This window comes from Podarcis pityusensis (assembly GCF_964106645.2).
Source record: "Podarcis pityusensis genome assembly, chromosome: 8".
Taxonomy (NCBI): domain Eukaryota; kingdom Metazoa; phylum Chordata; class Lepidosauria; order Squamata; family Lacertidae; genus Podarcis; species Podarcis pityusensis.
The window spans coordinates 88,882,360-88,903,044 of NC_138033.1; the positions used below are offsets into that span (position 1 = coordinate 88,882,360).

Sequence of the window (20,685 nt, forward strand, 5' to 3'; positions counted from 1 at the left end):
CGTTCTCCCCAATCCCTGAAGTACAAGACTGGTTGCAGCTACTCGGTGTTGAGAGAAGTTCCTTTTGCATATGGTCAGAGGCATATTTTCTCTACCTTTGAGCCCCAGTCTCAAAAACCTGGTTCCCTCTCTGGCTTAAATGACAGTCATTTTGAAGAGAAATGAAAGTGAGGTTTGAAAGAGACTCTGCTTCCCACAGCATTTACACACATTTTATTTTGTCTGGCTGCTGCCTCTGATCAAACAGGTATTTAAATAATACCCAAATACTCGTGTGGAGCTAAGTCAGTTAGTGGCATATTTGTTCCACAGGGCTTGACTGTTAAACCAGGCTGAGAACTGTAGCACTGAGAAGGGAAGATGACCCTGCTAATAACTCTCGGCTCCTTTAGCAAACTACAGCTCCCAGAATTATTTGAAGGAAGCCATGGCTGTTTAATGTGGTTGGTATCATAGTGCTTTCATAGAATCATGGAATCGCAGAGTTGGAAGGGACCCTGGGAGTCATCTAGTTCAACCGCCTGCAATGCAGGGATCTCAGCTAAAGCATCCATGTCAGATGGCCATCCAGCCTCTGCTTAAAAACCTCCAAGGAAGGAGAGCCCGCAACCTTCCGAGGGAGACCGTTCCACTGTTGAACAGCTCTTACTGTCAGAAAGTTCCTCCTGGAGTTTAGTTGGCATCTCCTTTCTTCTAACTTGAAGCCATAGGTTTGAGTCCTACCCTCCAGAGCGGGAGAAAACAAGCTTTCAGTGTATGGTATGAATGTGGCCTTAGTTGCACAACAGATTGTGCAATTTGTGGCACAGCAGGCTTCTGCTAGTGCAACTGTTGTCTTGAGTTCCTGTGTTGTGCAATATTAAAACTGACTCTTCTGTTTGTGCAAGAGACCTTGTGCTGGTGGACAGAGGTCACTGGATAGAACCCTCAGTTTCCAGATGCAGGAGTGGGATAAATGTGTTCTCCTCTTTCAAATCACCTCCAACTCCCCCAAAGGGCAATTGTCAGTCTTCAGCTGTCTCTTCATACCCAAGGCCAAGATGGTGCTCTCTCTCATTCCATGTAGCCAAGCTTATTAAACTGACCGCTGAATCTTGCCACAACACTGGGGTTTGGACAGCAGCTTTCTCTGCATTTGAGGGGAGGGAGTTAGCATAGGGCTAGGGCTGCCATATTTCAAACAGTGAAAAGGTTTTAGCTTTTCTCTCTTTTTTTGAACATCGGCAAAAATGGCACTGCCGGCATGGTCTGCCATACGTCTGGATTTTCCAGGACGTTTTACTGATTTCCACCCACACACTGCAGCTGATGGCACACCATGGGACTCTCTCACACATTCTATTCTCCGGGATCTTGGCACCGCTCCCTCACTTGGTTTAATAGTAGGGCCGGCCCTGATTTCATCTGCCTTATAGGGCGAGGCCAGTTCTTTGAAGCTGTGGGTTCTTGGAAAGGAGTGAGGGCCTCCCTTCACTTTCTGTGAACAGGAGAGAATCAAAAACCAAATGAAAGAAAACAGCTTTCAGTGAAACAAAACATATAGATAATCCCTAAGTCTTTAATATTAAAATGAAATTTTTTAGTAGACCAGCACATTTCAAGTCAAAAAACTATGCTTTGGAGAGTGACAGAAAGTGAAAGCAGTTCAAAAAATGAACGAAAGATTGTTTTCTATTTCATTGTTGCCTCTCATATATAAAGGCAATCAATATGTTTGATATATATAAAATAGGAGGGCATGTTGAGGTGCTACATTCTGGACTCTTTATGTTACTATTAAAGACTTGAAGGGAGTTTTCGTACATAAGGCATCAAGGTTTGATGTTTTATTGTGTTTTTAATATCCCATTGGAAGTCGCCCAGAGTAGCTGGGGAGGCCTGGCCAGATGGGCAAGGTTTAAGTAATAAATTATTATTATATTATCATTACAAGGTGTTTTGTCTTGTTTTGTTTCTAACTTCTGCTGAAATAGAATTTATAATGCAATTGCACAAAAAGGCTTGTTTGAGTTACAAGTCCCTCTCCTGATCTTCATGTTTGATACTGATGACTAATCAGTCATTTGCAAAAACTGAGCGAAGGAGAGAGAAAGGCATCAGTGCTACTTGAGCCTTATGTACGGTAGTGCTTGGCTTGGTGACATTTGTTTCCTGATCAGGTTTTCTTTTTAACACTCCCCACTGCCCCATTTCCGCTCTCCTTTACGCCTGACAAGGGACCCTACATTATTCTCTGGGAAACCAGTGCTAGGGGGACACCCCAGGAGGCAGCTGAGGGCAAGGGCTCCAGGGCCCACCAGAAACACGGCACGGGGCAGGGCAGGGCAGGGAACCTTTGGCCTGCCCAGCAAAGCTGGACTCCAACTCCCATCAGTCCCAGCCAACATCATGGCCAGAAGTTCAGGACGATGGGAGCTGTAGCTCAGCAACATCTGGGAGGCTACAGGTTAGCTGCCCTGGCATCGGTAAAGACACGGGGCCTTTGCTTCCCGTTTCCATTTGAAATCTGCCATTTGGGTGGCAGCCCATCTTTGGGGGCGCTCTCTCCACCTGCCCACCCCCAATGGTTTAGCTGGCTTTGCTCACCGCCCCAATGGCTGCGTTCTCTTGGACCGATGCGCGTTGGGATGGAGACCTTTTGGCGCACAAAGTGTGCACCCCCCCTGCGTGCCCCGACGGCTAGAGGTTGCGTGTCCTGCCCTGCGCCCTGCAGCACCTTAGCCTGTCGCCCTCTGTCTGCCCATGCAGGTTATGCTTCGCTGCAGGACGAGCTGCTCTCCCCCGCCTCCCTGCATTACTCACTGCCTTCCCCGCTGCGCGCTGACCAGTACTGGAGCGAGGTGGCCGTCATGGATGCCGTCCCCATGGCCGCCAGCGAGCAGGACGCCCTCATGGAGATGTCCGACATGCAGGTGTGGTCCTCGGGGCTGACGCCCTCGCTGGTGACTGCCGAAGACTCCTCGCTGGAGTGCAGCAAGGCTGAGGACTCGGACGCCACGAGCGAAGGCCGGTTCCCGGGGCAGCTCCTGGAGGACGCGCATGGCCCCGACCCGCTGGGCTCCATGGACCTGGTGGAGGACGACACAGTGGACTCAGACGCCATGAATGGCCTGATGGACATGCTAGAGCAGGAGGAAGGTCAGAGGTCAGAGGGGAGGAGGCCAGACGGTGAGCGCCAGGGGGGCCTCTGGGCGGGAAGCCGGGTTCCCACAGTAAAGTCTCTCTCGTTTCAGGCCAGCAGAGGGTGCAGGCCCGCATCACCGAGTCGCCTACTGTCAGTCGGGTCATCGACAAGGGCAAAGAGAGGTAATGCACTCCCCGCTTGCAGGGATGCCAGCCATGGGGAATGTGCCGTGTGAGTCTCTGGAGGCAGCAGCAGGATGGATGGCAGCCAACAGACTGAGGTTGAACGTTTCTGGGGGACAGAGGGCAGGCTGGTGTGGGGGACTCCCTGGTCCTAAATGGGGTAACTGTGCCCCTGAAGGATCAAGTGCACATTCTGACAGTCATTTTGGACTCACAGCTGTCCATGGAGGTGCAGGTCAATTCTGTGTCCAGGGCAGCTGTCTGCCAGCTCCATCTGGTATGCAGGCTGAGATCCTACATGCCCACAGACTGTCACCAGAGCGGTTCATTCTCTGGCTATCTCCCACTTAGACTACTGCAATACACTCTACATGGGGCTACCTTTGAAGGTGACTCAGAAGCTACAACTAATCCAGAATGTGGCAGCTAAACTGGTGACTGGGAGTTGCCATTGGGACCATATAACAGTGGTCCTAAAGGAGCTATACTGGCTCCCAGTATGTTTCTCAGCACAGTTCAAACTGTTGGTGCTGACCTTTAAAGCCCTAAACAGCCTTGGCCCTGTATACGTGAAGGAGCATCTCCACCCCCTTCACTCAGGCCGGACACACTGAGGTCCAGCCCTGAGGGCCTTCTGGCAGTTCTCTCATTGCGAGAAATGAGGTTACAGAGAACCAGGCAGAGGGCCTTCTCGGTAGTGGCGCCTGCCCTGTAGAACAGCCTCCCTTCAGATGTCATGGAGATAAACAACTATTTGACTTTTAGAAGACATCTGAAAGCAGCCCTGTATTGGCTGTATTTTTAATGATTGATGTTTAATTATGCTTTTTTATGTGTTGGAAGCTGTTCAGAGTGGCTGGGGCAACCCTGTCACATGGGCTGGATACAAATAATAAATGTATTGTTTTTATTATTTTCTTGTCTCTAGCTCAGTGTTGCATGCCTTGCATGTAGGTGACCCTAGGTTCAATTACCTGTATCTCCCCTCAAAACACACCTCGCCTAACACAGGAAAGGCCTGGAGATCTGCTGCCAGTCAGAGGAGACCAGAGGCTGTTAGATCCATGGGCACCACTGGATTTTTTAACTTTACTCTGGGTGCCAACCCATCTGGTCACTCCTTTGCTAACGGGAACCCATTGGGTGCCAGCTGAAATCTCCAGGCTAGTTTGAAAGACCCCCTGCATAGAGAGCATTGCAGCAGTCACTCCAAGCAAGGGTTACTAGGATATGAGAGACAGGAGTCACCCCTCTGTTCTGCAGATTATTTGTCCTTTACTGGGTGCGTGCATTGGGGGGCAGGCTCAGGAATGGGGTCCATTCTGCAGTTAAATGTGGCCTGTGGTGCTGGGCATCGCTGTCTGCGTAGACAGTACTGCGCCAGGTGGACCAATCAAAGCGCAGGGTTTGTTTGGAGTGAATCGCACAGTGTTTGATTTTTAGGTGTTAACTACGAACCCTGGTTGGGTGTATCAGTTACTCAGTTTGGGTGGATAGTACAAAATGTGGGGTTCACAGTACAGTTTAGGGATGGTCCCATAAAGCTGTCTTGACTCCGTATGAGGCAGCCCTGTGCTTCGCCTCCCTTGGCTTGCCTGCATTTCCACGTGTGCTTCTCTCCTTGCTCCCTAGGCTGGGCAACTGGGCCGTGGAGAGCACCTTCATCTCCAGTCTGTCGGACCTGCCCAAGGGGGTGTCCTTGAGCCCCCCGGCGCTGCGGCAGTCGGTGCCCTACAGAGTGCGGGGCCGGGAGAGGGAGAGGCCAGATCACACCCGGATGGACTCCTCGGAGGAGAGGGAGTGGGGGCTCCAGCCTGGGAGGCGGCAGGGCCTGGCTAAGTGGCTGGAGGAAGCTGACAGCAGCATATTTGGACAAACGCAGGTAGGAGAGTGCAACATTCCCTCGCGATTCCCATCCAGACAAAGCAACCCCTGATCAGTCCGTAGAGGCAAAAGAATAAACAAAGTCAAGGCACTAGATAAGCATCGTGGGCGGGATTCACCAAAGGAGCTCCACCCTCACCAGCCCTGCGTAAGGACTTCCACTTGCACAACAGAAAATGGGCTGGGGGAGGGGATGGGAGAACCCTCAGAACAACATGTGGAACAAACATCACAGCATGAGATTAAATTTCACCTCATGTATATCTGTAGCACAGATATGAAAAGATTTTAAAGCTTTACAAACAAAACAAGGCTATACAAGAATATTTAAACTATATACACTGCTGAAATGCAGGCACTCTAGGGAATATTGCATCAGTGTATTCTGAAATATCTATCTTTGCTGACGGAATGCATCGTTCAAATGCTGGTGGCACTGGAGCCATGAAATGTAAAGATACAACACGCCCAAAGCTTGATATCCTGAAGGTGAAGGCTGACTTAATTTATTCTTTTGCATCTTTCACAGTCCCCATCCCCACCTACGAGCCCAAGCGCAGGGACCTAGAGCAAGGTGGGGAACGGAACAGGAAATAAGGAACTTGCCTTCTGCAGAGGCAGACTATGGATTCCCCAGCTCAGCATCGTCTTCTCTGAAAGGCAGCAGCTCTCCAGAGGGTTGCAAGCAGGGAGTCTCTCCCAGCTCTACCTGGAGATGGTGGGGTGGAACCTGGGATTTCTGCGTGCAACAGATGTTCTGCCGTGGAACTGCAGGAGGTGTAGCCCTTTGTCTCTGTGTTCCCTTCCCTCCACACGTGGAAGGGAAGGGAAGGGTTTCAGCCGCCCTGAGCCCGGCCTTGGCTGGGGAGGGCGGGGTATAAATTATTATTATTATTATTATTATTATTATTATTTTAGGGAGGAGGATTTGCACATCCAAGGACTCACTGAGATGGACAGAAATAAGTGGGGGGGGGGGGGTTATTTTAAAAAAATCAAATTTGACACATCACTAAATCATTTTTAAAATGAAACAAAACATTGTTGATAAGATTGCACCCATCAGGTGTGTCAAGCGGTGAGAGATTCCCCTGACAGCTACAGTATTTCACTGCACCCATTAAAACCATGCTGTCTCTTGGGGGGGGGGGCAGCAGAGTAACACTGCAGTCTCTAGTTGTAGCAGGGAAGCCAAAAACCAGGCCTCCTTTCCTGGGTTGTTGTAAGAACTGGTCCAGCAAAGTAGCTCAGTTCACGCATCCAACATGCTCTTCACGCTTTAGCTCAGTATTTCTTACCCAGTGAAGCAGATGCATATCATTGCAGGCCCTTGGCTGGGTAGGTGGGTGGGGGACCAAGGCTGCAGAAATCTTCTGCCAAGATTTAGCTGTTGGGATCCAGAGAGAACTATTTCAGGGGGCTTCAGCATCACTTGAGTTGCCTGCTGACACTCTGCTGGGATGTTTGGCTTCCAATTTGTTTCACTTGTTGCTTCTTATTTGATATGGTAGTGGTAGTTATTAGCTTTTGCCAGCAGCTTTGGGGGAGATGCCTTTGGCTAAAAAAAGGTGTGTGTGCGGGGGGGGGGTGTATGTCAGCTAAATGAGAAGGTTGCTCTGCTGACATTTGCACTCCTGTGCAGAAGAAGCTCATTTGCCCCCCCCCCCTCTTGCTTGTGGGAGGGGGCTGGCCCAGCAGCCATGTTCAGCCTCTCTGCTCTATTTATATCCTGGCCAGCCGGCCTCTTCATTGCTTCCTAATTGGGTAGTGCCTGGTTCTCACCCAGAGCCAGGTATGGAGGGGCCAGAAATAGAACTGCCCAGGATTCCAGAGAACGGGGGGGGGGGGGGGGGCTGCAGTGCAAGACATAGGTGCACAGCCCTCTCCTAGGTGGCTCAGGCAAAGCGTGCTTCTCAGCTCTTTCGTGCACAGGGGCACCAGGAGACACCAGGCTGGATTGCAGGCTGGGGCAGGCCTCGTGCCACCTCCTTGCCCTGCCTGGGCTTTGGCAGAGCACTGGGTGACGTTGACAAGCTCTCCCCCCCCCCCCCCGCTGTTGCATCTTTGTGGCCGAAGGAGGGGGCAGGGAGGGTTGGCCAGAGCCTCCAAACAGCTGGTCGGGGGAGGCTAAAATTACAGCAGCTTTCCTACCCAGCCCGGCCCCTACCCGCTTCCCAGTCGTGAGCCAGAGGCTGCTCCTGCCAGTAGCCTGGGCAGTGCCCTCATGCCATGAGGGAAGGCCAGCGTTAGGCTCTGGGCTGGCTGGGGTGGGGTGGGGCGGGGGGTGGCAGCACCATGTGGGGCTTCCTGACCCAGCTGCTCATTAGCCTGGTGCTGCTTGGCTTCTTCCTGGTCAGCTGCCAGAACCTGCTGCACATTGCCCAGGGCTCCTTCCGCTTCATGCTGAAGCACGTCCACCAGGAGCTGGACAAGGAGCTGGGCGAGAGCGAGGGGCTGAGCGATGACGAGGAGCCCGTCTCCACGCGGGTGGTGCGCCGGCGAGTCATTGTCCAGGTAGCTGGCTGGAGGAGGCTTCCCCAAGACTGGCCGGGCTGGTGCCCACCAACCCGCCCGGGATGGCACTCAGGGACGCCGTGCCAGGCTTCACTCACTGGTAGTGTGGCGGAAGGGCGCCAGGGACCAGGGCAGGGCATGGAGCGAGAGGAAGAGCGCTGGCTTTGCCTCAAGAGCTGACTTTCTTTGAACCCCCCGTGGGGCTTTGAGAGGACGTCCGCTGCTCTGTGCCAGTTCTGGGAGGGTGAAGGACTTTGTGGTCCCATAGCAATCTTGCTCACTCTCCTTTCTGCTTTCCCAACCCTCCAGGGGAATGAAGCGCTGGATATTCCAGGGGAACAAGTGACCGAGGAGCAATTTACAGATGAGCAGGGCAACATTGTCACAAAGAAGGTGAGTGGCCTGCCAGGGGGAGACGGAGGGCAGAGCAGGAGGCGGCAGCTGGGCCAGTCGGCTCCCGGCTCCCCGAGAAGCCCTTCCTCCCCCTCACGCTAGAATCCTGCTGGGCTCCTGCGCCTCCAGGCTCTTTTCCTTTGTGCCAGAGTTTTGCTCCTCACATTGCCTGCTTGCATTCAGTGTGACACACTTGGACTTTATCCCAGAGTGTGCTGGCAAGAACCCTGACAGATAGGCTTGGTTGTTTGATGGGGTCTCGCTAGCAGTAGTTGAAGCAATTTCTGTCAGGACTACCCAGCCCAAGAGAGTTTGTGTTGGGGTTTTCTTTTGTGGGGGGTGGCTTCTAGTATGCGCATGCGGGGGGGGGGGGAGGGTGACCTTAGTTTGCTCTGTAGGATGCAGCTTGACTGACTTGCTTGAGTCATATTCTGACTCACGGTAGCTCTTGGTCTGAATTTTGAGGGTAAATTGGGGTGGATGTGGAAATAAGGTTGGGTGATGGAGTTAGCCTGTGATTCTCCACCTACTTCACTAGCAGCAGCTGATGATGATGATTGCAAAAGATCTAATTATAGGGGTCCTTATGTGTGTAAGAGAGAGAAGCTCTGGTCATCCAAAGGAATGTGTGTCGGAGCACTGAGATGAGATGGGAACTGTTCTGATCTTGCCAGTCTGAGTTGGCTTCAGCCACGCTGGCCTTTGCTCCCTGCAAACCTTGTTGTGGGAATTTCATGCAGGAGCTGAATGAAGAGGGAGGTGAATGACCTGCCACAGCACTGGGTGGGAGAGTGAGCTTGTAGCTTTCTGCAAGGTCCTAAAAATACCAGTTGGTCTAAATCGGGCGCAGGGCCAGCACCAGGTGCTGGGAGGCAGGCAGAGGTCAATGCTGAGCAGGGAGAAGGAGAAGGTATCTGAAGAAGTGTGCATGCACACGAAAGCACATACAAATAACAAACTTAGTTGGTCTCTAAGGTGCTATTGCTATTTTGTTTTGACTACGGCAGACCAACACGGCTACCTGCCGATAACAGGGAGAAGGAGAAACCCAAAGGGTGTAGGACCTCTTTTGCTGAATTCCTCGCTCCCTTGTCTTGTGGGGAGGGCCTCCTGCGCCTTTGGGTGGGGTTGTGCAGAGCAAGGAATGTCAGCCCATGTCGCATGTCATGCAAGATACGCCTCCTGAGACTGACATTCCGTCCTTAGGCAATTGTCTTCTTTTGCCACCTGGAGAGAGGGGAGATCGCATTGCGCAGTTCTTAGCAATGGTTATTATTATTATTATTAACTAAATTTGTATACCGCCCTGTATCCGCAGGTCTCAGGGCGGTTACAACATAAATGTGATTATGATGTTGAAGATGATTGTTTAATACAGCACTATCAATGCACATTGCACTTTATTGAGTTGCAACGGCAGAAAGAAACGTTTCTGCCCAAAGGACTTTGCAATCTACTGTATTTTTCACTCTATAGGACGCACCGGATCATAGGACGCACAGGACCCCCACGCACAGGGGGAGAACAGGAAAAAAATAATTCTCCCCCTCTCTGCTCAGTGCCCCTTCAGTTAAGCGGCAGGAGAAACGGAGCCCCTTCTGCTGCGCTCCGAAGGCTTGCGGATAGCTGCCTGAAGCCCCCGGAGCGCAGCAGGAGTTCCCTGCGCTCCAGGGGCTTCAGTGAAAGCAACACGAAGCCTCCGGAGCACGGGGGGAGCTCTCCCTCTGCGCTTCGGAGGCTTCGCTTTGCTATTGCTGAAGCCAAGGAGCCTGCATTTGCTCCATAGGACGCACACACATTTCCCCTTCATTTTTGGAGGGGGAAAAGTGCATCCTGTAGAGCAAAAAATACGGTAAGTCAGCCTTCCTCAACCCTGTGCCATCCAAACCTTTTGGACTCCCAACTGTCATCAGCCACGGCCAGCACAGCCGATGGTCAGGGTTGTGGTTCAGAACATCTGGAGGGCACCAGGTTGGGGAAATCTGAGTGTAGCAGCTTCTGCTGCCATCCTAGTTATCCTTCTTCCAACATTAAATCTCCCTGCACTCAGTGGGAATGACTCCCAGGCAAGGGCACATAGAACTGCTGCCCCAGGGTCTGAGCTATGAACCAGGATTCCCTAGGATGTCAAATCTCTCCTTTCCCCCAAACTCAGCAGGTGACCTTAAGCAAATGGCTGGCTCTCACCTGGAGACCATATGCTGGCCTGCCTTATAGGGGCATCATAAGGCAGCCTTCACCAACCTGGTGCCCTCCAGATGTTTTGCACTACAATTTCCAGCAGCCTCAGCCCGCAGGGATTGATGCATGCATGGACCAGAGCAGTTCATGCAGTCAGCCTCCTTTCTTTATTCTCAGAACAACCTTGTGAGGTAGGTTAGGAAGAGAGAGAGAGGCTGGTCCAACATCACCCAATAAGGATTTGAGGCTGAGCAGATATATCTCCCTTGTCAGAGCCCAGCCTTCCTCGACCTGGTGCTCTCCAAATGTTTTGGACTACAACTCTCATTAGCCACAGCCATATAATACTGGAGCTGGTGGGAATTGTAGTCCTAGAGCACCAGGTTGAGGAAGGCAGCTGTACACATTCTTGCAAGATAATGTCTTTATGCCTTAGTTCACAGAGGGAAACATGATGCCCTCATGGTCTTTCAACATTCCAAAGGTGTCTGTGAGTGATGAATAGGTATTACTGCTATAAAATTAAATTTGGAGGTAGTGGAGTTTGTTTCATATGGGCAAATGGGGCCCTGCCCCACCATTTGGGGCAGGTCCAGGCTCCAGAACAAGAGATCAAGGGCTGTGCCTCGCGGGAAGGCACTCCAGGCATCCGGGGCTGGAAGGGAGAGCAGGCTGGTGGGCATCACTTGAGGCAGCAGGAGACTGTCTAAAAGTGCTGCACTTAATTTTTGCAGATTATCCGGAAGGTGGTGCGGCGGCTGGAAACGGACGGGACAGGCGACGCACGGCAGCACGAAGAGGTGATTATGGAAGGCTCCCTGCAGGAGCCTTATGCGCTGGAAGCCCAGGCTGGCCGCTTCCTGGCCCATGCCCCTTGGCAGCAGGAGAGTGCAGGCAGCAAGGTACCCAAGCCCCACGGGCCTCCCAGCCCCAGGGCTCCAGCTGCGTCCTCCTCTCTGTCGTCTGTCCCCTGCTCTTTCTCTCCCCCCCCCTCGCCCTTGCCTGGCGCAGCAGGACCCTCTCCTTCTGCCCATGCCAGGCAGTTTGCTGCAGGAGTCCCCTGCCGCCATCTGACTCTCCTTCTCCTTGTGTCTCTCCGTCCGTCCGTCCGTCTGCCACCCCCCTCGTGGGTTTCTCTGTGACCGTTTGCCGCTTTCCTGTCTCTCGCTGCCGTTTGCCCAGGAGGAGGCTCAAGGGAGTGTCTCAAGATCGGAGCTTCTCGGGGGCAGGATGGGGGCTCAGATAGTGAAACGAGCCAGCCTGAAAAGGGGGAAGCAGTGACACCCCTCACCCCCCACCCCTCGAGTGGCCTCTTTGGAGGTAAACACCCCTTTGTTCTTACTAGCAGCTGGGGGGGGGCGGTGGCAGTGTGTCAACTGTGGTAGGACCTAGCAGTTTCCCTTGGAGTCCCTCTCCTTTGCCTGTACAGTGGTACCTCGGTTTAAGAACAGTCTGGTTTACGAACGATTTGGTTTACGAACTCCGCAAAACCGGAAATAGTGTCTTGGTTTGAGAACTTTACCTCGGTCTAAGAACGGAAGCCGAATGGTGGAAGGTGGAAGGGCACCAGCGGCAGGAGGCCTCATTTGGGAAAGCACGTCTTGGTTTAAGAACTGTTTTGGTTTAAGAACGGACTTCTGGAATGGATTAAGTTCGTAGACCGAGGTAACACTGTATATTATTATTATTATTATTATTATTATTATTATTATTATTATTATTTCAACTTGTATCCCACCCTTCCAAAGGAGCCCAGGGCAACAAACACATTAACACTAATAACAAATTTCAAAGAATTATAAGCAGAGTTTTTTTTTTTAAAAAAAAGGCCTTTCAGCTATCAAATCCCTGGAATGTTTTTGATTCCTCCGGAAAGTTAATGAGTTTCTGGGCCCAATTCCAAGTGCTGGTACTGACTGATAAAGTCGTGCACAACTCAGGACCTCAGCACCTTAAGACCTGCCTCTTCCCATACAAACCAACCTGGACCCTGCGCTTGTCAGCCAAGACCCTCCTTCGTGTGCCCCTCCATGTGAGGCCCAGAGGGTGGCAACAAGAGAACGGGCCTTTTCTGCAGTGGCTCCCCATTTGTGGAAAGCTCTCCCCAGGGAGGCTTGCCTGGTGCCATAATTGCATGTCTTTAGGCACCAGGCAAACTCTTCTCCCAGGCCTTCAGCTATTAAACTGTTGCTGTGGGGGTTTTTTTGTGATTGCTTTATTTTACTATTTTTATTATGCTATGTAAATTCTCTTTTTAAATGTTGTACACCGCCCTGGGATCTTTGAATATAGGGCAGTATATAAATTGAAATAATAATAATAGGGACGCTGGTGGCGCTGTGGGTTAAATCACAGAGCCTAGGGCTTGCCAATCAGAAGGTTAGCGGTTCTAATCCCCGTGATGGGGTGAGCTCCCATTGCTTGGTCCCTGCTCCTGTCCACCTAGCAGTTTGAAAGCACAAAGTGCAAGTAGATAAATAGGTACTGCTCCGGCGGGAAGGTAAACGGCGTTACGTGCGCTGCTCTGGTTCACCAGAAGCGGCTCAGTCATGCTGGCCACATGACCTGGAAGCTGTACGCCAGCTGCCTCAGCCTATAGAGTGAGATGAGCACTGCAACCCCAGAGTCATCCATGACTGGACCTAACGGTCAGGGGTCCCTTTACCTTTAAATAATAATAATAATAATAATAATAATAATAATAATAATGGCTGCACTTCAGCAGGGAGCACATTCCGCAAATGGAAAACCACCACTAAGAAGGCCCTGTCTGTCCTGGGTCAGCACCAACCAGGCAGCCCCACCACCCTGGCCTCAGCTGCCAGTTGTAGGACCTGAGACGGTTGATACTGACAAAGGTGCTCTGTTAGGTCCTCAGACCCCAAGCCATTTAGGGCTTTATAGGCCAGTATAACACATTGATTGGCCCCACTTAGCAGCCCAGCAGCAACATTATGCACTGGCTACCACCTCAACGCCATCTTCAGGGGCAGCCCTGAACACATCCATCTAGGACTCCACAAGGGGCAGGCCCATCCTCTGTTCTGGACATGTGACGTGGGTGTTAAAATGGGAGTCTCAAAGCATCTTCAGGGCCTCTTGGGGGTCCACAGCTGCTTTGGTCCTCAAACAGTCCTACTAGCCTGCCATCTTTTAGTGCTGGTCTATTCAGAGGATAGCAGCTTGCATTTCCAATCAAATGTTGCCTCTTAGCCTCTTCTGTCTAGCAAGCTGGTGGAGAAGGGGCAGAGTCATCTGTCTCTTCTGTGTCAGCCTGCACAGAATTCCTTATCATCCATGCTGGCCTTTGTTCGGCCACATCAGTCCCAGCCAGCATGGGCCATCGTCAGGAACAATGGGAATTGTAGTCCAACAACATCTGGAGGGCACCAGCTTGACACAATCTGACACAGCCCACATCGTGGGACTCCAACTCCCATCAGCCTCAGTGGCTGCCTGAGCCTTTGCTCTTTTAACCGGAGAGGCCAGTGATGGAACTTGGGACGGTTTGCATACAAAGCATTTTCTCTAACGTAAAAAGAGAGGAAGGGCTGCTGGATGAGGCCAGTGGCCCCTCTAGTCCAGCACCTGCGTCTGGCCAGATGCCAGTGGGAAAGCCATACGCAGGATCTGAGCTCAAGAGCACTCTCCCATCCTGCCGTTTCCAGCACAGAATGCAGATCATTGCCTTAGAATCATAGAATTGAAGAGTTGGGAAGAACACCAAGGGACATCTAGTCCAACCCCCTGCATTTGTGGCTGGTAGTCACTGATAGCCCACCCCTTCATGAGTTTTCCCAATCCTCTTATCAAGCCATCCAAGTTGGTGGCCATCCCTGCCGCCTGTGCGAGGGAGCTCCACCTTTCAGCTAAGCACTGCCTTAAAAAGGACTTTTTTTGTCCATCCTAAATCTTCCAGCATTCAGCATCATTGACTGCCCATGAGTTCTTGCACTGTGTGTGTGAGAGAGAAACTTTTCCATGCCATGCATAATTTTGTAAACTGCTATCCTGCCGCCCCTTCTTCACCTTTTTCTCCTTAGCCTTAGCCTTCTCCCTTCCCGACATAAAGGAGTGCCTGCAAAGCGCTTCTGTGCTACTCTTGAGGGTCTGGTGGCACCAGGATCCTCATCCTGCTCTTCTGTCCGGAAGAGTGGCATTCTTGAGAAAAGCAGGGGTGCCCTTCACTCTGTGCCCACAGAAGATTTGATTTTAGGGAGTGTCAGAGTAGAGAACAAGCCTCCCATAACAGATCTCTCCATGAACCCATTCTGGGTAAACCTCCTGGCTGGCAAGCCCAGAGCAGTGATTCGTGCCAAAATTCATACCATTTCAGCCAAGCCGCCCCCACCTGCCCTACGCCTAAGCTCATATATGACATCACATGGGATGACAGGTGAAAACCTCGCTCAGCCGAAAGGGAGTCTGCAGACACCACCAGTCAGTTGATTGGCGGATCCTGCAAAGGGTTGCAAGGAGCCTCACAAGAGCAGGCAATCAGCTGCCTTATGGAGAGCCTGGCAAAGGAGGAAGGACCAAAGGTCACCTGACCTCCATTGGCAGGCAGCAGCCCTGCCCACCCGTCAATCTCCTTTTGGGGAAATCATGATCCAGTTCACCTGCCAGATCTAGTTCCTCTCCCTGATGAATGGGGGTGTATGTGTGTATATATATTTATAGAATCATAGAATAGTAGAGTTGGAAGGGACCCCAAGTGTCATCTAGTCCAACCCCTGCAAGGCAGGAGTCTCAACTAAAGCATCCATGACAATCTTACTGACTGTTCACAACTTGCCAAAGGTACAGCCTCTGTGTTAATAATAATAATAATAATAATAATAATAATAATAATAATAGTCAAGTTTGGCAGAGGTACATTTTTCCTACTCTGATGGGAGAAGCCATATCTGCCAAAGCTCCTTCCTTTATACAAGGGCTGAAAGTGTAAGCCTTCAGCCTTCATGCAATCTGGCAATCCTTGGAAGGGCCTGGTTAGCAACATCTGTGGCAGGACTGACCTGTGGCTCCTTCCAGTCTCTGATGCAACAGAAGCTACATCGGTTGAGCCTCTGCCTGCTGAACAGATCTGAAGGCTGCCAGGAGTGGGGGAGCAGCCCTTGGTTCCTGGGCCTTGCTTGGTTGGGCAGAAGGGCAGTGCAAGAGGGGAAAATGTTCCCGAGGCGTGTAGCACTATAGCGAGAGAAGCTTCAGCCACCCAAATTCTCCCTTTCCACTTGCTTTTCAAGCTGCCAATCCTCCTAGATGTGTTTGGGAGTCCCTGTGCTCCCTGGGCCTGTCTGTGCCTGCTTGTGTCGCTGTCTCTCTGCATTGTTCTCACAGCTGCTTCCTTCTGCCCTGCTGGGAGCCCAAAGTCTGTGCGCTTAAACAGGGCTTGTCCTGAGCAGCACAAGGCTTAGTTCTCGTCTGCCTCGGGGGGGGGGGGGGATAGGAACAGGAAGGCCTCCTCTTGCCTTGAGTGCTGTCGCCATCCTTCACTATAGAGTCATAGAGCCATAGAACTGAAGAGTTAGAAGGGTCCTCTAATCCAGCCCCCTGCAAAGGAAGAGAGAGAGAGAGAGAGAGAGAGAGAGAGAGAGCAGCTTTTGCATGCTCAGATGGCACTGCTCTCACCTGGAAAAACCTGAGTTTCTGCAGAGGTTGTTGGACTACAGCTGACAACATCCCTGGCCACTGGCAATGTTCCATGAGGCTGGTAGCATAGGAGCCAACTCGTAGGGGGTGAGGTCCCTTCAGCCCCCGCCCCTGTAAAATATTTAAGGGGGCTGGACCCCCCCCCCCCAGGCTGGCAGGCATTGCCATTCAAATGGTGTGCATGCACTACATCTTGTGATTGATTATGCAGGACGGGGCTTCCCTGCACACACAGCCCACCTGCAATATTTTATTCCACTTGGCACCCTTGGCTGGTAGGAGCTGGACTCCCACAACATCTGGAGGGCCACAGGATTTGCAGAAGTATAGGAAGCCTCCATGAAAAGTGCAGTGATCGTTAAGGACTAGAAACTTGGCATCCAGGAGCAGTTTCTCCTTTTTGCAGTTGTATGATAATAAGAAATGCCAGTGCATGAATTATAAGAGAGTAAGGAAACCCCTTAAGGAAATCCACAGGCCTTACCCTCTGACCAATTTTAGCCAAATTGTGCCCCCTGCTGGCGTTATTGTAACAATAGCTGGGAGGCTGGGCCCCAAGCCTGGAGTACTGAGCGTCCAAAGAGCTTTCCCTAAGTCAGACTGGCTCCTCTTCAGATTCATCAGATGTGTAGCTCAAATAAGAACTTCCAAACTTCACGTAAATTTGGCGACAAGGTGAGGGTATTTCTAGAAGGAATTAAAGTTTGCCTTCTTCGGAAGCCTTTGCAGAAAACCTTCATGTTTGCCTTGAGCCTTGTTTTAGGCAAAATTTAGCAGAAACTTCACCTAAGGCCCCTCCTGTGGGCTGTGGCAATGGCAAGTTGGAGGCCTCCTTACGCTAGCATATTTCCCCCCTTGTGTTGAGCCAGCTTAACTGTCAGGATCCCCCTGCCCACCCACCCAAATCACCCTGGGAAGTGCTTTATTCGAGACTGTGAGTTACCATTCCCTGGAGAGAGTGGGAATGAGCCCTGACGCAGGTGGGTGTTCTGTGTTTGAGGTGCAGCGACAGAGATCGTTCTGTCTGCGCTGGAAAGGTTCCTTCTGTTTGCACTGAAATCCCCGAGCCCAGAGGAGGGACGGGCGGAGGTGCTTTGCTGTGGCCTTGGCATGTTTCTAACCCGAGCTTCCTGTCTCCTCTTCCTCTCTTTCCACCAGGGCTTCACCTCCACACCAATCCACTGACCTCCACCTCCCTCTTGTGCCCCCACGATGGCCAGGCGAGCGGAGCCATGAGCTCACTGGGGCAGGGCTGGCTCTCCATGACTCTTTAGGTTACATGGCATGATTTCCGTAAGAGACCTAACTTTACTGTCTTATTCGCATGACCGACCGACTGCAGACGCATGAGCTACAGTTCTTCCTCCTGACCTAAAGCCCGGACCGAGGAGGGGAAGCCGTGCAGGGGCGCCTGCTTCCCGGAGCCCTCTTCTTCTGACGCAGCAGGGAAGGAGTCAGCGGGATGGCACTCGGCGGCCCATCCACCCTCGCCCAGCCCTCCCTCATGCCCAGCCTTCGGTCCAGGTCTGCAGGCCTAGGAGATGGGAAGCAGAGCAGGGCTGCCCAGGGGGAGAGAAACCCGCCCCCCGGCTGTTCCTGCCCAGTTCGGGTGGAAAAGCGCGGCCTGGACAGTGGCTCAAACCTTGTGTATACAATGCGAACAGATACCTACTATGCAAACACAAATAGGGACGTTCGGCAGGATGGCATTGGCGCGGCTCCCTGAGAAGCCTCCCCGGGCTGCCAGCCCACTGCGGGACGGAGGCAGGGAGTGCTAAGGATGGTGCCAGGCAGAGCAGATCTCCCAGGCTCATATCTCTCTCTCTCTCTCGCAAAGACACACACACACATTCGGGGGGCAGGGTGAGCGGTGGGTGGAAGAAGAGAGGGGGGAGGAAGGGCTAGTGCATGAGCCTCTGCCAGTCCACTTGTGCCAGGCCCACGGGCACCAAACCCTCGGGCTGGAAGAGCGCAGCGTCCCGCTTGCGTCCGATGCCCGGCTCCACCCAGCACAATCTGTCGCTCAGGAGAGGTGCAGAGCTGCGTTGCAACCTTACCTGCGCTTCTACACTAGGGAGGACCTGCAAAGGCCTCCCAACTCAGCACAGACGTGGCACCTGCCAAAGTTTCCTGGACCACTCCTAGCTGGGGAGTAGCTGAATCCCCCCCCCCAACCCACTTACACACTTCCACACCAAGTCCCAGGATGAATAAAGGGAAGAGCAGTGCACTCTGGGCCTTTTTTCCCTGCCAGAGGATGCTCTACTGCCCCCTCCCTGCCCCCTCCCCATGACACTTCTTCCAGCCAAGCCAGAAGCCTGGGACTCCTTCCTTGAGCAAAAGGTCGATCCTTTTAGGAGGCATCTGCCCTGGGATTCCAAAGAGAGCGGGGGGGGGGGAGTTGGGGGGGGAGTTATGCTGGCTGGTTGCCACGTGACTCCCCCCCCCCCCCCACACTTCAGTCTTTGGACCCAGAAGAGATGACAAGGGGCATCTGCTTCCTGAGAAATGCACAAGTTCAGCTCTTTCCCCCAGGGACTTTGGTGCTGTTGCTGCCACCCCATATGCAGCTGCTGCTGCTGCTGCCGGCAGCAGCCCCGGGTCGTTGACACCCCCCCAAGCAATCTGGGGCTGGGCAAGCATGTGGGTCCCACTCTCATGCACAAGGGGCAGGGTGATGGGTGATGGGGCGAGGGAAGGGAAGCTGGGGAAAGACCCAAGAATGTGGTCCAGGCATCTCCACAGAAAGTATCAAGAGCTGCCCCAGTGACTACCATGCAAAGTACACACAGCAACCCCCCACCACCACCTTCATGCAACATGTGCCCTGTATGCCCGCCCGCCCCAAATTGCTGACACAGCCTTTGCCATAGACTCTAGCGTGGGGCCCCCCCAGGCTTTGGCCTCCTGTAGTGCGTAGGAAAATGAGCTGCGAACTGTGCCCCCCTCGCCTGCCTGCGGGGCGACGCTTTGCCCGCTGATTGCTAGTAGGAGCTGTAGGGGAGGGTGATGCCTAGAGAATGCTGCCGTCTGCACTCTAGATGCTTTTTAGAAGTTTATGAGATTACTTTTAGTTTCTTTTTTATTGTTATGGGAATTTTTGAGCCTTTTGGCTCCTCCTCCTCCCCTCCCTCTTCCTCCCCACCTCCATCCCTCACCCCTGATGTATAGACCATCCTCCCTTGTCCACCTGCTACCAGAATCCAAGTTAATAAAGAAACCAACACCACTTTGTGCTGCCTCGGCTTCTGTCTCTTCTTCCTCTCGCTTGCTAAGAGGAGCGCCAGAAATCCAGCTCTGGCCTGAAGTCTCCTGCTTTGCCTGGCCCCCTCCAGGAGGCAGTTGGGGGGCTTGGATCGCCAGGGGGTGAGAACGCCTTCAATAAGAATAATAAAACAGCCAGAAGACTCTGCCTGCAGCTTGCATGCTTCAGCCCAGCAGGAGCTGGCTTCAAATTATAGCATGAACCCTTGGGGAAGCAGGAGGCCTTCTGACTCCCCTGCTCCCTCTCCCAACTGACCTCTGTTTCTGGGGCCCAGCATGACATCAAGAGGTCTCCTTGCTGGGCCCAGAAATCTCAGGGTCTGGGATATGCCTGACCTGGCAGCCCTACTTACTAACTTGACTTCTCTCTTTATTTGTAAAATAGTTTAGATAACCAGGACGTGGTAAATAGGGTATCAAAGGTAACATTGGACATGGAGATTTGCAAAGACTGCTGTAATTTTGCCAGTTTACATCTAAGGAAGGGGGAGAAGTTTGATGCTGTTCACATTTAAAGGCAACTATCATCATTTGCCCTTTCTGAAACAATACGCTAAACAAAATCTAACCAGTCTTCTAAATTTGCTCTCTGAATTTTGCAATGCAGTTCCTCAGCATAGGGAAATTGCATTAGAGCAAATTGCTTTGCAAACGTGTATATTAGTCAAAATTGCAGACAAAAAATGTGTATATTAGCAGAAATCCTGCCATGGGCACAGAGGAGTGGTGGGAGGCACCAGCTGGAGAGCCCCCAAGGGAAGAGCCTGGAGAGAGGCGGTGGGGTGGCCGTGGGTGGTCAGAGGGAGAAGACTGGGAGGAGGAGGTGGTGGAAGCTGAAGAGGTGACAGGGTTAGTGGGTAGGGAGAGTCTGGCAGAGAGAAGCCCAGAAGGGGAAGCAGGAAAGGAGGGAGAACAAGGGGCAGAGATGAGGCAGGCTGCTGAAGAATCTGGGGGGCTTCCCCCTCCTGCTGTAACCAGCTCCCTGCCCCCCAGTCTCCCAGGACCAGAAGAGGCAAGAAGATGGCAGAGCAGAGAGAGATATGTGGACAGAGTCTCAGACTGCTTGAGAAGCACCCAGAGGAGGAGGAGACTTAGAGAGCGGCGGGAAGGCAGGAACCAGCAGTCCTCGCAACTGCCTCACTGGGGCAAGACCTACGGGGAAGGGTTGCTGCGGTGACCACTAGGACTGAGCTGTTTCAGTTTCTTTGAATAAATAGTTAACTTCACTGATACCTTGTGGCCTGCTCCTGACACCCGTCCTGATAAAGGCACACTAAAATGCTAATGAATTTTTGGTGTGTGTGTGTGTTAGTACAGCAAACTGATGTGGATATGCATAGAACTAAGAAAAATAATGGAATAATTAGAGAGCAACTGAAATGGTCAGATTTGCCCATCCCTCCAGATGATGTGGGTTTCCTGCAGCTTCCATTGAACTATATAGCTATAGGATTTTATTTTTATTTTTTTAAAAAGCCAAGTCAGACAAGG

General features: G+C 52.2%; 1 protein-coding gene and 1 long non-coding RNA gene across 13 annotated transcripts in view; one reads left to right on the forward strand and one right to left on the reverse strand.

Annotated features, from left to right (window-relative positions):
- Window positions 1-19,159, forward strand: part of ANK1 (ankyrin 1) — a 175,901-nt gene extending 156,742 nt beyond the window's left edge. For 7 of the 12 annotated variants that reach the window (XM_081016434.1, XM_081016437.1, XM_081016441.1 and 4 more), the window contains 6 exons: window positions 2,749-3,138; window positions 3,234-3,306; window positions 4,939-5,188; window positions 8,014-8,097; window positions 11,013-11,180; window positions 17,089-19,159. In XM_081016434.1, the coding sequence (XP_080872560.1) occupies window positions 2,749-3,138; window positions 3,234-3,306; window positions 4,939-5,188; window positions 8,014-8,097; window positions 11,013-11,180; window positions 17,089-17,115 (992 nt within the window). In that variant the 3' untranslated portion in view covers window positions 17,116-19,159. Of the gene's footprint in view, window positions 1-2,748; window positions 3,146-3,233; window positions 3,307-4,938; window positions 5,189-7,137; window positions 7,705-8,013; window positions 8,098-11,012; window positions 11,181-11,460; window positions 11,599-17,088 lie in introns of those variants that run through there. The other 5 variants (XM_081016440.1, XM_081016442.1, XM_081016435.1 and 2 more) reach the window with 4 other exon arrangements.
- On the reverse strand, window positions 1,223-2,906 carry LOC308482951. The gene is made up of 2 exons (XR_013989514.1): window positions 2,803-2,906; window positions 1,223-1,477 (listed from the first exon to the last, which is right to left on the reverse strand). It is a non-coding gene; the product is annotated as an uncharacterized lncRNA (long non-coding RNA).
- Window positions 19,160-20,685: the final 1,526 nt, after the last annotated feature.